This window comes from Drosophila arizonae, chromosome 4 (genome assembly GCF_054131065.1).
Source record: "Drosophila arizonae isolate 15081-1271.41 chromosome 4, UAZ_ARI_1.0, whole genome shotgun sequence".
In the NCBI taxonomy this organism is placed as follows: Eukaryota; Metazoa; Arthropoda; class Insecta; order Diptera; family Drosophilidae; genus Drosophila; species Drosophila arizonae.
Window position 1 is genome coordinate 13,573,635 of NC_142924.1, and position 14,381 is coordinate 13,588,015.

A 14,381-nucleotide genomic window follows, 5' to 3' on the forward strand; every position below is an offset into this window, starting at 1 on the left:
TAAGTTTGGAAATAAAATAGAAAATATGTAGAAAAGAATTGAGTAAAGGAATAAATAATGTAAATGTAAATTTGAATTTACATTATATATACTTATATATGCTATCTGTGTATACCTCAATCACGAATTTCAACTGAAATGTTATATTAGCTACCTCCACCGTTTCATGTCTTTAATTTGCCGTGTTAGTTCGTTTAACTTCCTTAACATTAGTTCGATTTTTTTGTTTTTCCGCTTTTCCTTTTGGCTTTTCGTTTTATTCACACCGACACTTGGCACCCGCATATCGTGTCAGCCGGGTAAAACTTCCGCGATGAGCCAAAATAGAAATAGCTGCCAAAACAAAGCACAAAGCGCATCACGCAGAGCCGATGTTGTTGACGAAGTGTCTCGTCAAAATAGAAGAGACCCAAACAGGGAGGAAAAAAAGAAGAAAACAAAAAGAAGAACGGAAGAGTTTTCAGCTTTTTGGCCTGGCTCTCCTAGTTGCCAAGCCAACTTTTTCTTCATGCAGTTTTGTTTTTGTTCTTTTGGCTATGGAGAAATCAATGCGCGCGCAGCACGTGGCTGGCAAGGACAACAATAAAAGCGAATTGCTCTCGCAGTCCAGTTTTTGGCTCCGTCTGGTCTGAGCTCCGTCAGCCGTCAGTGTCCTGTCTCGTCCTCGCACATTGCCACTTGCTGTTTGCCATTTGCCATTTGCCTCGCTGCTCGCTGCTCGCTGTCACGAGCAACACAATTGAAAAGCAATTAAAAAAGGTGCCACTCAGTTTATGGATATCAATTGACACACCATAAAAGGAGCAAGGACACGAGTGCCTAACAACAGCTATCAGTCTATCGAATATGGTCGGAACTGGCGGCGCCTGGCTATAAACGTCGTCTCGTCGAGCCTCGACTCACCTCGCCACGAGTCGCCTCGCCGTGAGTCGCCTCGAGCTGTGTTGGATTGTGATTGCCAAGGCTGCTGCAAGGCAGGCAACGTGGAGTCATCACTGCCAGCCGAGTCCGAGACCGAGTCAGAGTCAGAGTCAGAGACAGAGTCGGCGTCCGGGTTGCCACTGCCATTGCCCTTGCAGCTGCAGCGACGGCTCACGTACTGCTGCTCGCTGTCCCGTTACAGTGGCGCCGCCTTGCAACTAGTGCAGAATCTCAAGTGAGTGTGTGTGTGCGAGTGTGTGTGTGTGTGTTTTGGCAACCTGCTGTGGCTATGTCACTGAGCAGACACTCAATGTCAGGTCACACAGATTTGGACTGTTGCTGCAACTACTTGTGGCCCACTTGTGCCATAAATCGAAAACAAATATCACATAAATCACAAATCAATTAATGCCCCCTACAATTGTCGCGCGCAGGCAAAACAAATTGCGAATGGCGAATTGCTAATTGACACTTGAATAATGAACCAGACGACACATTAGCAATGCATTTCGCAATAGCAATTGCAATTCCCATTCCCATTCCAATTGCTGTTCCAATTAGCATAGTGGCCAGAGATTAACCCATTATTCTACATTGCAGAAAAGTCGTACAGGGTGTCGGCGATATCATCGTACAATTGGACGTGTTCGTGGAGCAACAAGAATGCGACGAGGCCCAGAGCCTGCAGGCGCCCGATGGCATCAATCTCAATTCGCATCTTGATGTCTTCTATGCGATACTGCGACAGGTGAGTGCCAGCTTTAATTAATTTCTCTCTCTCTCTCTCTCTCCCTCTCCCTCTCTCTCAGTCAACTCTGCGCTGTCACATGCCTCGTATACTTATTATTCATATGCATATGCTTAGGCACGGGCATGAGCATGGACATTAAGTATACGCAGCGTATGCCCAAGTTGCAGTTGAACTAAGTGAGGGTGCATTGTCAAGGTGCTCATTGCACGCGAATCGAGGATAAATGTCAACTGTCATACGGAAGGGAGCTTATTTGTAATATAACCCAATGAAATTGAATCAAGCTAATGCCTGTTGGCGCCATCTAGCGAAAGGCCAGGGTATTTAAGCCGGAAATAGAATTTAAATAATTGTTGTCCTTATACACAGCTTAAAGTAAAGAAATTCTTCTTAGAAATTCTCAAGTTCAGCTGAGCAGTAGATTTATCATTAATTATATTAGTTCCACCTTCATCTACTAAGCTAAACCCAAATCTAACTATCTCTTCCGACTGCCAGGTGGCGGATAAGCCGCAGGAGGGGCCATTTCTCAATATATTGCAACATCTGCTGCGCATCGATTCGAAGGATCCGCTGAGCGACGTCATTTGGGATACGACTGAGCGGCTGGTGCATCGCGCCACACTACTCGAGGATCCCGATGATGCAGTGCGTCTGCTGCGCCATCAAAGTTCACAAAAATTCACCTGCGCCAATTGTCGGTCGAGCGATGCCAGCAGTCCGACAAGGAAGCCCTCACAGCCACACGCGGCCGTGGCCGTGGCGAAACCACCAGCAGCGCCACCAGCAGTGCCACCAGCACCAACTGCACCAGCTCCGCCGCCGCCGCCGCCACCCGCAACATTTACAGTTAACGGAGCCGCACCACCGCCGCCTCCGCTCCCCGCGCCGAACGGCAATGCGGGGTTGCCGCCGCCGCCGCCACCGCCATCGTTGCGTCCGACAACTCCGCTGCCGGAGCAGCCGGCGGTGTCGCTGCTGCCACAGCAGGTTACGCCCGAGTCCAAGTACAAACTGAGATCCATCAATTGGAACAAGATACCGGACAACAAGGTGCTGGGCAAGGAGAACATCTGGAGCAAAATGGCCAACGTGCACCGGGACAATAATCAAATGGAAATCGACTTCAGCGAGATGGAAGGTCTCTTCTGCCAGCAGCCCACCAGCGGCGAGGGCTCACCCATTCCGACCAGAAATAAGAATGGCAAGCCATCCAGCGCCAATGGCAAGGACACATTAGATCGCAAGGGCAAGAAGGAGAGCACTGAGATCACTCTGCTGGACGGCAAGCGCAGCCTGAATGTCAACATCTTTTTGCGGCAGTTCCGCAGCAACAGTCAGGACATCATCCAGCTGATACGGCATGGCGCGCACGAGGAGATTGGCGCTGAGCGGCTGTTGGGTTTGCTCAAGATACTGCCCGAAATGGACGAGCTGGAAGTGCTGAAGAGCTTCAATGGAGATCGCACGCGTCTGGGCAGTGCCGAGAAGTTTCTGCTCCAGCTGCTCGCGGTGCCCAAGTGAGTGCTTAATCCAACTGAAATGGAACCTTGCAACCTGATATTAAATACCCTCTCTCTTTTTCTCTCCCACAGCTATAAGCTGCGCATTGAGAGCATGTTGCTCAAGGAAGAGTTTGCCGCGAATATGGCCTATTTGGAGCCCTGCATCAATGCCATGCTCTTCGCTGGCGACAATCTGCTCAACAATAAATTGCTGCAGGAGGTGCTCTACATGGTCGTCGTTGCTGGCAATTTCCTCAACGCCGGCGGCTATGCGGGCAAGGCGGCCGGGGTGAAGCTATCGTCGCTGCAGAAGCTAACTGACATCCGAGCCAACAAGCCGGGCATGAATCTTATACACTTTGTGGCCATCCAAGCAGAGCGCTGCAATCCGGAGCTGCTGCAGTTCACCACACAGCTGAGCAATCTCGAAGATGCCAGCAAGTAAGTGAACATCTAAATCCATTAGAGGAGGCATACTTAAATCCTGATACCTCTTCAATTGCCCACAGAACCACAACGGAGCAAATTAACAGTGAGATTACCACGCTGGAAAACCGCATCAGGAAGATCACCAAGCAGATTGAGCTGCCCACAACGGATGCGGACATCAAGCAGCAGATGTCGGAGTTTTTGCTGGCCGCGGAGTCTGAGGTGGCCGTGCTGCAGGCCGGCATGAAGCAGGTGGAATCATTGCGTCTCAAACTGGCCGAGTTCTTCTGCGAGGATGCGGCTACGTTTAAGCTGGAGGAGTGCTTCAAAATCTTTCAGAGCTTCTGTGATAAATTCAGGCAGGCCATCAAGGAGAACGAGCGGCGTGTGCAGCAGGAGAAGCTGGCAGAGGAGCGCAACAGAATTCGAGCGGAACAGCTGGCCAGAAGAACCAAGCAAAGTAAGCTGCCGTCATTCATATAATTTCCTCTTCTTATAACAGTTGCCTTTCCTTTGCAGTGGGTCAAGCGGGCACGCCCGTCTCCGACTCGGACTCGTTTCTGGGCGATGGGCTGTTCGATCCGCGCGCCAGCCCCGCGCTGAGCAGGCGCCAACTGGGCTCGGGTGAGCTGAACAACGGCTTCATACGGATCGAGCAGGAGTACAGCGCCTCGCCAGACATCACGCCCAATGGCAGCCTACGACGTCGTCCCAGTCGCGTGCTGGCCGGTGAGGATGACCTCATGGAGTATTTGCGTAGCTCCGGCCCGCATGGCCACGACGGCCTCGGTCATATCAGTCGCGATCGCAAGGCAGCCTACGGCAGTCTAGGTAGGTCTCCATTCTCTCTATATTTGCTTCTACTTGCGATATTGGCTAACTCTACTATTCCAACAGATCGATCCTGGGCACGCCGTGCACGCTCTGGCAGCTCGAGTCGCAAGCGTCCGGATATACTCAACATTGACTTTGGTGTTGATCGGGAGCGTGCCAGCTCACCAGCTCCACTGCTGCAGCAGCAACAGCAACAGCAGCAGGACCGCATTCAATCGCCTTTAGCCAGCAGTGGTACAGGCACGCCCACAACGGCAGCCAATACGCCCATCAGCAACGGCCCAACGATACCGCAAATGCCCGCAGCGCACGAGGATGCTAAACCGAGGTAAGCATTTCCTGAGACTTAACTAAACAAACTAAAGACTAAATCGATATAGCCTTCTATATAAAAGCTAAAGTAATTTATACTAATAACATTTTAGCAAATTTTTCTTTTAAATTTTATAATTAATTATAAATTTAATAATTTATCATAATAAATACCAAATAAATACCAATAAAATACCATTCAACAGAATATCCCGTGAGTGGCGACAGAAGATCGAAACTTGGCTGCAGTCAAACGAAAACGATGAGAAACAGAACGAGGAATACAAGCGGAAGCGTCGCCTGGTTAATGCGAATCGGCGATCGCTCGAGAACGAAACTGGTAAGCGATATCAACTCAAGTCCAAGCAGAAACTAAAACTCCAGCTTCAATACTATACAGAAAACGAACGAAAACTGGATCCATTGCCAGAGGAAAAGATAATGCCAACAACAGCAACAACGACGCCAACGACGACGGCGTCAACGCCAACGACGACGATCACTAACCCAACTAACAACCACAGCCACAGCAGCAGCTACATCAGGCGAGCGCCGGAGCAGGAGAAGCAGGAGAAGGAGAAGCAGCAGCCAGCGCGCTATCAACGCGTCTATGCAGACTGGAAGCCAAGCCAAACACTGGACCACACAGACGTGGTGGGTAACATTGAGGCCATAGCGGATGCGACGACAACAGCGCAGACTGCTCAACCACATCTAACCACGGCCGAGGAACTGCGTCAATATCGGCGGCAACGCTCGCAGGAGCAGGCGCAGAGTACCAGTCCTCTGCAGTCGATTGCCGAGGAGGATCGCCGCAAGTCCATTATACAAAAGCTGGGCGACAGAAGTGGCACTGCAGATTGCCTGAAAATCTATGTCCGGCGTCCGTCCAGCATGGATCTGCAGCCGGAGCCGGTGAAGCGTGTTGAGTCGCCCAAGTCGCCCACGCAAGATGACACCTTTGCTAATCTGCTGGATCATCACAAGAGTCACAATGAGTCGCAGTATGTGACCGCCTCCTCCAAAGAAATCGATGCGGATAACATTGAGACGCCGCCAGTGACACGACGCGTCCTGGCCACGCCCACCAGCACAGTGGTCACGGTCAGCATGACAGATAAGCCAAAGCATATGCCGGAGGAGAAGAATAACACCAACGCAACAGCCAATGAGCAGGATGCGCCGGGTCACTTTGATCGCTATGCTCTGGCGAGGCGGACGCGTCGCTACAAGCGACCCACGGACTACAGCAGCGGCAATGAGGAGCTCATTATGCCTACGCCGGATATCAAGCAATCGGCCAGCGCTAGTGAAGTGCGCCGTTTGCCAAAGGAGGAGCCGCAGCCGGAGAAGGCGCGCACCATAACCAAACTGGAGAAGGTGGGTCGACACATCAGCTCCATCAACCAGGAGGATGTGCGAGAGGCCATACGCAATCTGAAATCGCCAACGGGCACACCAGAGCGACCTTGGAGTCCGCCACGTGAGTTGACGCCGAACAAGCTGAAACTTAATGCCAGCGGACATCACGAGCTCAACGACGAGGGCTTCGAAGAGACACAGAGCTTGGTCTCGGACACACCCTCACATGGCAAGGGTGAGAGCACCAACTCCTCCTGCAACGAGGCTAATGAGGCGCCCGCCCAACGTTCACGCCCGCTGTCCAAGCAAAAAACCAGCACCACCAGCATCAGTGCAATGGGCAGCCGCCTGGCAGACCGACTGCAGCAGGCGAGGCGGCTCGGCAGCTCCACCAATCCTTCACAGTCCCAATCTGGCAACAAGTCACAAAACCAAATCTCAGCCACGGCAACGATCACAGCTGCTCTGCCCAAGCGTAGCCTCTCGGCCAGCCGGCCACTGCGTATGCCCAATGGCAGCCACATGCCGAGTGCCACGCCCACTGCGGTACGTTCATCCTCATCGACGGGCGTAAGGCGCAGTCCACACGAGCCTCCACAGTTCACGCCCAATTATGCGAAACAGCGCGATGTGGAGCGAAGTAGCTCCCGCAACAGCTTACGCTCCTCGCGATCCTCCATCAATAGCGGCGCATCCACACAGACTGTCGTGCGACGTCTGCCCTCAGTGCAACGTACCGCCACCGTCTCGGTGGACTCATCGCCCAGCAAACGTCCACTGGCGGCGCAGAATGCGCGACCCACAGCCAGTGGGCGTGGCGTGCCCGCCAGCCGCAGCAGCAGCAGTGGCTCCAGTGTGGGTCCCAGTGTGATACTCGTGCGGAGCAAGCTGTCGGCCGGTCCCCGCTCTGGCCAGGCTCAGCCGTTGGGCAACAGCACTAGCTTCAAGGAAAACCAAACTGCAGCCCCAGCCACAGCACCCGCCTCTCGTTTGACAGCCGCACGCAGCGCGATGCTGGTGAAGAATGTGATGAATCAACAGGCCAAGAACAGCAGCAGCTCGAGTAATCCCCAGCAGCCGCGCAACCGATCAGTGAGCAGCTTTATGCGGCCCACGGCCAGCAGCGCTACCAAGCGCCAGAAATAAGCAATTTCATGCAGGAAGAGTGAGGAGTAGGAATAGGAGGCATCGTCCAAGTTAACGTCCCAAGTTTACAAAGTCAGAACAAAGACAAGTTACAAAATGCATATAATCTAAGCCGTCCAAGCAAACGACATCAAAAACAAAATATAAATACACAAGTAAAATAATTCGAATTTCTAGGCAGGATTTTGCACAAACTACTCCATTTAATTGTTAACGTAGCACAACAACCCGAAGCCCTAGCTCCCAGAGTTATTTATGAGCAGTTGTTATACACCAAGTAGTATCTAGTTTAGAGAGGGTCCAGCACAGGGTCCGATGATGATGATAATGATGATCATTTTCAGCACATTCCAAAGGTAAACAGAAACAGGTGCGCCGTGAGCTCCGTCACAAAATGTGTTTCAATGCGAAAGTTTTCTTTTTGCACACTTTTCATCGTTTCCATGGACCTCTTACATTCTAATTCTTAAGAAAGACAAAAGATTGTTGAAATCCTTAAATATATATCTTTATTTGAGCACAAAAAAAAAATTGAAGAAATATACTAGTTAGTAAAACTACTCGACTAACTTAGAATTACAAGTTAAAATTCTCTATTCCATATTAAAATTAACATCTAGTTTTAGACACTATTCGATTATACATGTGTAGAAAAGTTCTTTTTATAGAAGCGCGTTTATTACAGATGTGTAGTAAAAGAAAACAAACAAAAAAGACAACCGAAATCGTAATTGATTTAGGTATTGATATTCATACTGATGAACAAATGACAATTAAATTCTTAAAAGAAAATACGAAAAAAAAAAAAAAAAAACAAGCTTTAAGTGCATAATAAATAAAATAAAATATTTAAATAATTATGTCAATGCCGTGCCTTACATTTTACTTGTGAACTAAACAAACTAGAAACTTTTCTAATATTGCTTGGCGGGATATTTCTCTTGGACATTATTTACAATAATTCTGCTTATCAAACCATTCCTTGTGGTTCTCCAAGTAACTGAAATAAATTAGAAACAGTATTAGTAACTGTTAACAAAGCTGTCAAACAAATGTTCATTACTTGATTAACGAGTTGAGATGTGGTATCAGAATCTCTAGTTTCTCATTGGATATGGGCGACTCATTGAGCCATGCGGGCAATAAAACTGCAGTAGGAAAATAATTATTAAATTAAGGGAATCTGCAATGTAAATTAACTCCACCACTCACCCAGCATTCGCGCTAAATGTGGTGCACCAAATATCATAGATTTCTCAGATTTATCTAAATATAGTGTGTCTGTTTTAGCCAACAGACTCCAGCTAAAAGTCTCACAGAGGAAGCCACGCATTTCCATTGGCAGTTTGTAGGCAGCAGTATAGGGGGAGGTTCGCTGATCATAGGCATGAGCCATATTATTCTTTCCACTACATTTCACAATGTATAGAAGGCACTTTTGTAGCTGCTTCTCGTACTCAATGCCACCTAAAATGGTGCCATCGGCTCCATTTGTGCCATTCATACTGCCATCCATTGAAATGAGTTCATTGTCCATGCTGGGATTAATATACTCCTTGGCTTGGGCTGCGAGCTTGTTTGAATACATTGATATGTCGTCATGAAGTTTGCTAAGAACATAGTCCCTTTCCTCTTTGTACAGCAGGTGATCTTCTAGATGAAATTCAAAGTAGATCCGTAAGCCATCCACGACTTCCTTGAGCATACAGACACTGGAGAATTTGGTTAAGGAGTTCAATGAGTGCTGATTAAATAATACAAAACGGAGAACGACTCACAATTGGAATCACACAATCGACTGGGATTCTCTCTAGTTGGGAGTTGATTCAAGCCAAACCTAATACTTACTTGGACATTACCCGATCGTACTCACGCTCCATGCGCGCATTACGACTCTGCGTGTTGCGTGCCCTCGAACTGTCCTGCTTGATTCCAATGGCCAGTTCGACGGCTCGCTGCTTCACAAAGTTCTCCAAGATGGTGATGATGGGCATGCGGGCGGGCAGATCATGCTCCTTCCCCAGTTTGCAAACCATATTATAGTCGTATTCCATATACTCGCGCAGCCGTTCGCTGATGCGCAGCATTACACGATCCTCTGGATGGACGCGTTTCTCTGCATCAGTTGTATGCGTATCTTTAGGTGAGACTTGCAAATCAAACTGAGACTTAGCAGATTTTCGCTCACCATCCGTACGGCCGGATTTGCGTATGTCCTTCATGGTCACATCAGCACCACCTCCGCCTGTGCCAGATTTGTCGTGCTGGCCTTTGCGACCACTACTGTTGTCCCGCGAACGATTACCACTACCATCCCGCATGCGGGCGCCACCTTTCTGCTGTGCCGGCAGTTCGTGCTGTGGAGTCGCCGGCTGAGATGCCAACGATGTGTTCAAGGATTCTGATGTCTGATCTTCAGCGTTTACACCTCTGGTCAAACGCTTCTTCTTGCTGGGTGGCAAAGTCGGAGTCTTGGTGTCTTTATAAGAATAGCCACCAATTCTGCAAATTGTAAACAAACAGTTATTCACACATAAACACACACACGTGCGCACGTATCACTCACTTTTGTAACTGTGCGGCTTCTGCCAGCTCACGTTGAAGCTTACGATTTTCTTCGTTGTCTTTTAGCAAAATGTCGGCGCGTACATTTCGATCCCAGGATGAGTTCCAGCCTTGAAAATGGATTTTGTAGTCAAAGTAGCGTTTATTATCGGCGTCCTTGCGTTCATACACAGCTAAAACCTAAAGAATAAACAATTTTTTCGGTGTGAAAAATCGAAGCAATCACCTCGCGTTCTCGCATTTGTGTTTGACGTTTCGAAACGTTGTTGGTGTATGCGTGAGCGTATCTGTGTGTGTGTTTGTATGTGGGTTGTGTTCATGGGTTACCTTACTATCGTACAAGACCCTAGCATTCGATTTGTCGGGCTCGAAACACAGGACTTTCTCACCCTTGTTGAAAAGCTGAACCTCGTCTTCTCGCGTCGTCATCACTTTTGAATAAATGACATCAACTATTAAGTTATGGCAAAATATTATTATTTATTGTTTGCATTCAATCGCGTCGCTCGCGTTGTTGCCTCTTTCTGCCAATCACACAAAATACGCTACAACCAGGGCTGCAAAACTTTTTGTAGTGAACTAGCAAACACCAACTCTTTTTGTTCCCATCAATCATGCTGTGCACTTAGAAAAATAACCAATGTGATGATTGCAAAATTTGTGGTACGTGCAAGATGAATGCCATTTTGGAATTTATTGAACATTATTAAAAAATACCTATTAAAGAGGTTTTCTTCCAATTTATATTGTTTCTTAACAAAATGAACATTTTCCGATAACATTTGTATGTGCTCGCTGTTACTGGCATGTGCCGCTATCATTTCATAATCGATAAACAGCATTGGCGCAATTTAAAAACAAACCGTTGCTAAGGAGGAAAAACCAAAACAAATCATTGTATTGTAATTTTTCTACAGGCTATAAACGTATTATTTTTAAAATAGAGAAAAAATAGATTTTATAGTATGGCAACATCGTCGGCATCTAATTGGCTGCATGTGGACATCGAGGAAGACACCCCCAAACTCTGTTCGACTTTATCCAGTTGCATGACACTCAGTGACGTGCAATGCGATGGTTACGTGCGGCTATTAGTAGCTGACATTTGTCTAGAAGATGAGGAGGAGCCCAGTGCCAAGCTTAAAGTGTTTCGTGGACTAACACTTAAGCATGAGCAACCACTACCTGGAATACCAACTGCAATTGAAAGTCTCTACACAGATGAAACAGAACCTAAAACGCCGGGTGAGCATTTTAGGATTTACCAGTTCATAAAAACTTTATATAACTATGCTTTTTTTATGAAACAGTCATTGCAGTGGCCATTGCTGATTCCGTGCTGTTTTATAGGCATTTGAAGCCCTTCTTTAAATACACAATACCAGCCACGGATGCGGATGAGTTGGAGTTGGAGTTGTGGCGCAAATTACCTGTGATGAAACCGGAGACTCATGAAGGGCTGTTGCAGTTACTCAAGGATGTGGACCATGCCAAACTATCGCGTAAAACTCAACGGCTTCTGCAACTAACGGAGGAAGAGCGAGCTGTGAGAGAAAAGTTTTCTAAATTAAATAATATTATATATCCACTTAATTTCTCTCTAGGCATTTATCAGCACACACAAGGATTCGGTTGTGGGTCGAACCGGCAATATTGTGGCCATGTGTTGTCTGAACCGAGTTTCCAGCAACGTGAGTCCCCCTTCACATTTGGTTCTGGCCACAGACACGGGTCACATATATGTGTTGGAGCCGCAGGGCTTCAACTTGATATATCAGTCAACTATTTGCAACTATGAGACAGCTGTGCCAAGCCTTATTTCGGTACATGGCACCTATGAGACAGATTTCTCCATTGTGGTGGGCACGCGGAATGGTGGAGTTTACCTGCTGCGCAAGTCCAGCAGCGAGGGTCAGGAGATTTTCAAGCTATCCACCCCATTGACTGGCCTGCTCCTGCTTCCCATTGATCAGACAATCGTTATAACCACCATGGAGCATCGCTATATGTGCTGCTCGAAGCGAGGCAAACAGCTTTATCAGCTGCACTTGGAGTCGGCGCCGGTCTGCATTTTACCCCTACCACTAACCCACCTGGGCGTCACCTTGGTAGCCGTCGCTCTTCAAGGTGGAAAGGTGGCCTTCTATTTGAATCGCTATATGGTGGATGAATTCGTGGTCCCAGAGACTGTGTCCGGCATGCTATATGGACGTATGGGAATGGAGGATCATGTGCTCACACTGATCACAGAAAGTGGCGAAATTATTATAAAGATATTGCGACGCATAACACGTTTTGAACCAGACACGTCAGTGGCTGCACTAACGAAAAAGGGTTTGGCGGTGCCGCAGAAGATCGGAGATGCCTCCATACTGGACAAGTCAAAGAAGAGCTCAATATTCGTAGAGCAAGCGGCGCGTGAGAAACAGCAGGCCAAGTGTAAGTTGCGTGGATCTTTGAGCAAGCCAGTACTAATTTCTACCTTAATGCAGCTAGCTACGGCAGCTTTCAGATGGAGCTGTGGCGACTACGCCACACAGCCGCACGTGCCACAATAGATGCTATTAACTCCTCAGAGAGCACCATTTCAGGAGACCTAACACATGCACCCGTAAAACTAGCCGCCGAGGTGTGCGGCAGTGGACCCGCTTTTCGACTCTACCTCACCGTACAGAATCTGTCCACGTATAAGATGGCCTCAAATCTGGCTGTACTGCTGCATGCGGATCGTCGTCATTATACCATACAGCAGTCCGTGGCCAGACTGCCCAGCGTTCTGCCTGGCATACCGCTGCGCGTAGACTTTGAGGTGATGGCTGTGCTGGATGCAATGGACAAGCTGCCGCCAGCCACTTTGACGCCCGACAATTCTCAGATTCGTGTTATGCTAATGAAGGCGGGTCAGGCGAAGCCACTTATAGCTGCCGTGGTGGCCATGCCACAATCGGAAGCAGCATTCTAAATGCTGTTCAATATAAAGTGATTAATATTTGTTATTACGGGTAAGTTGCTAAATTTATTTGCCCATAAAATAAGGTTAGTTGCTAACGCTCTTCATCATTTAGGGCGCATACTTCTCGTAGACCTTGACATAAGCCTCCTATGCGGTTCATACATGCTCTTTTTTAAATCGAATAATCCGGTCTTATCAATGTTGACATCTCTAATGGTGGCCTGTTCGAAGAGTCCATAGAACTTCAAGAAGTCAGAGACTTTGGGCTTCTCAGAGAACTTATTGGCGAGTTCAAAACGTTACTCAAAGGCTGGCCATTATGCAAGGCAACTGTGTGGAATGTTGCTTAACTTTAAACATCTGGCTTCTACTTATAATAATCTCGTCCAGCAATATGCAATTTAATTAATTTAAATTTAGGGAAAGTCTGCTCAGTATAGGCTAATTTCAGTTGGGTTTTATATTAATTAATATTGTGGAAAAGTACGATAGGTGAGCGCCGTTAGTGTTTGTCTGATCTAAGATAAGTCTGGACATGAATCATTCAAAATTAAATCAAAGTGACTTTACTGTGAACTGTGCGCCATAGCCAACATAAATAGGAAGTCAGGTTTATCTTCAGTTGCTGGCAGTATTAACCTGTTTTATATATGTATTTACATAAATGTGATAAAACATATTCGATGAACACTCATAAAATATTCATGCTAATCTTATCGATTCAGTGCATAACGTGACTCCATGTCTATCTCTATACTTAGCTCTACGATTGCGATTATACGTATATGAATTGTCAATATTATTTCCAGCAAACTGCAAGTGCAAACTCATACGAACTATTCGTTATTGACTCAGCGAGATCCAATCAGCATAGCAAATCAAATATGATGTATGTGCTGAGTGTGTCTATTTTTTCAGGTAGCAGGGAATAGGAGTCAGTTTTGATAAGATTAGCTAACAACAAAATTGGCTTTTAGGCTTCAGACTATTTTATATATAACTACGAATTGAAACAAGCAACCACAATTTGTTTTCGTTAACCCGACACAACAGACCAGCTAACAGCCAACATGGTGAACGTAAGTTAAAATATAAAAACTACGACTAAATCAGGAGGAATAACTCTCTCCTATTTTGCGCTGCAGTTTGAGGAAATCGTAGAGAAAGCAAAGAAGTTCAGGGACACTTTAACCAAGGAGGATTTCCTGGAATTCTATGGCTACTACAGGCAGGCCACAGAGGGCGATTGCAACATTGAGGAGCCAGAGGATGAGGAGGAGAAGGCTCGCTACAATGCCTGGAAGAGCAAGGCTGGTCTGACTCTGGAGGATGCCAAAGCCCACTACATCGAGGTGTACAAGAAGCTTGCTGCCAAATACGAGTAGAGAATGCATTTAAAGAACTTTGCTTTAGCACGCAAATTTATATTTTATTTATGCCACTAATGTCCTTGTTAAACAAATGTATTTATACTATTTTTATATGAACGCTAATAAAACCGTAAGCATTTAGAAAAAATTACCAAAACATGATTTAGTTATGTTAAAGTTCTATTATTTGCAGCAAACTTCGATACATTTTCAAATCATGAAACTTTAATGTT

At 46.9% G+C, this 14,381-nt stretch overlaps 4 protein-coding genes across 5 annotated transcripts in view; 3 read left to right on the forward strand and 1 right to left on the reverse strand.

Annotated features, from left to right (window-relative positions):
• form3 (FH2 domain-containing protein formin 3) overlaps nucleotides 1-8,077 on the forward strand; it is a 36,814-nt gene extending 28,737 nt beyond the window's left edge. Inside the window, exons 5-12 of the mRNA XM_018006719.2 lie at nucleotides 1,522-1,669; nucleotides 2,171-3,192; nucleotides 3,268-3,618; nucleotides 3,687-4,066; nucleotides 4,126-4,437; nucleotides 4,504-4,768; nucleotides 4,959-5,092; nucleotides 5,153-8,077. Coding sequence (XP_017862208.1) covers nucleotides 1,522-1,669; nucleotides 2,171-3,192; nucleotides 3,268-3,618; nucleotides 3,687-4,066; nucleotides 4,126-4,437; nucleotides 4,504-4,768; nucleotides 4,959-5,092; nucleotides 5,153-7,260 — 4,720 coding nt within the window. The 3' untranslated portion in view covers nucleotides 7,261-8,077. The remainder of the gene's footprint in view (nucleotides 1-1,521; nucleotides 1,670-2,170; nucleotides 3,193-3,267; nucleotides 3,619-3,686; nucleotides 4,067-4,125; nucleotides 4,438-4,503; nucleotides 4,769-4,958; nucleotides 5,093-5,152) is intronic.
• On the reverse strand, nucleotides 7,753-10,285 carry msl-3 (male-specific lethal 3). 2 transcript variants are annotated; one of them, XM_018006736.2, is made up of 7 exons: nucleotides 10,153-10,285; nucleotides 9,827-10,005; nucleotides 9,449-9,762; nucleotides 9,109-9,376; nucleotides 8,473-8,972; nucleotides 8,324-8,408; nucleotides 7,753-8,260 (listed from the first exon to the last, which is right to left on the reverse strand). In XM_018006736.2, exons 1-7 carry the CDS (start codon nucleotides 10,252-10,254, stop codon nucleotides 8,209-8,211), a joined length of 1,500 nt encoding a protein of 499 aa, XP_017862225.1. In that variant the 5' UTR covers nucleotides 10,255-10,285; the 3' UTR covers nucleotides 7,753-8,208. The 2 variants fall into 2 exon arrangements, with proteins under 2 accessions (XP_017862225.1, XP_017862224.1); XM_018006735.2 differs by having other exon boundaries at nucleotides 9,109-9,762.
• A 68-nt stretch (nucleotides 10,286-10,353) lies between these two features.
• On the forward strand, nucleotides 10,354-13,555 carry BBS1 (Bardet-Biedl syndrome 1). The gene is made up of 6 exons (XM_089467781.1): nucleotides 10,354-10,488; nucleotides 10,743-11,070; nucleotides 11,136-11,371; nucleotides 11,430-12,264; nucleotides 12,318-12,827; nucleotides 12,891-13,555. The coding sequence occupies exons 2-5, from the start codon at nucleotides 10,791-10,793 to the stop codon at nucleotides 12,785-12,787; spliced, it is 1,821 nt and encodes a 606-aa protein (XP_089323907.1). The 5' UTR covers nucleotides 10,354-10,488; nucleotides 10,743-10,790; the 3' UTR covers nucleotides 12,788-12,827; nucleotides 12,891-13,555.
• Nucleotides 13,556-13,701: 146 nt separating this feature from the next.
• Acbp6 (Acyl-CoA binding protein 6) lies at nucleotides 13,702-14,305 on the forward strand. The gene is made up of 2 exons (XM_018006745.2): nucleotides 13,702-13,857; nucleotides 13,924-14,305. Exons 1-2 carry the CDS (start codon nucleotides 13,849-13,851, stop codon nucleotides 14,161-14,163), a joined length of 249 nt encoding a protein of 82 aa, XP_017862234.1. The 5' UTR covers nucleotides 13,702-13,848; the 3' UTR covers nucleotides 14,164-14,305.
• Nucleotides 14,306-14,381: the final 76 nt, after the last annotated feature.

What these genes read in the sequence shown, in the direction of transcription:
- msl-3 (XM_018006735.2), bottom strand. Translation starts at nt 10,254, where the DNA reads ATGACGACGCGAGAAGACGAGGTTCAGCTTTTCAACAAGGGTGAGAAA. An exon ending in GGGTCTTGTACGATAGTAAG is followed by an intron (nt 10,006 to 10,152) that starts GTAACCCATGAA and finishes TTTATTCTTTAG; the next exon opens with GTTTTAGCTGTGTATGAACG. An exon ending in ACATTTAGCGCGAATGCTGG is followed by an intron (nt 8,409 to 8,472) that starts GTGAGTGGTGGA and finishes TTCCTACTGCAG; the next exon opens with TTTTATTGCCCGCATGGCTC.
- BBS1 (XM_089467781.1), top strand. Translation starts at nt 10,791, where the DNA reads ATGGCAACATCGTCGGCATCTAATTGGCTGCATGTGGACATCGAGGAA. An exon ending in AACAGAACCTAAAACGCCGG is followed by an intron (nt 11,071 to 11,135) that starts GTGAGCATTTTA and finishes TTTATGAAACAG; the next exon opens with TCATTGCAGTGGCCATTGCT. An exon ending in TGAGAAACAGCAGGCCAAGT is followed by an intron (nt 12,265 to 12,317) that starts GTAAGTTGCGTG and finishes ACCTTAATGCAG; the next exon opens with CTAGCTACGGCAGCTTTCAG.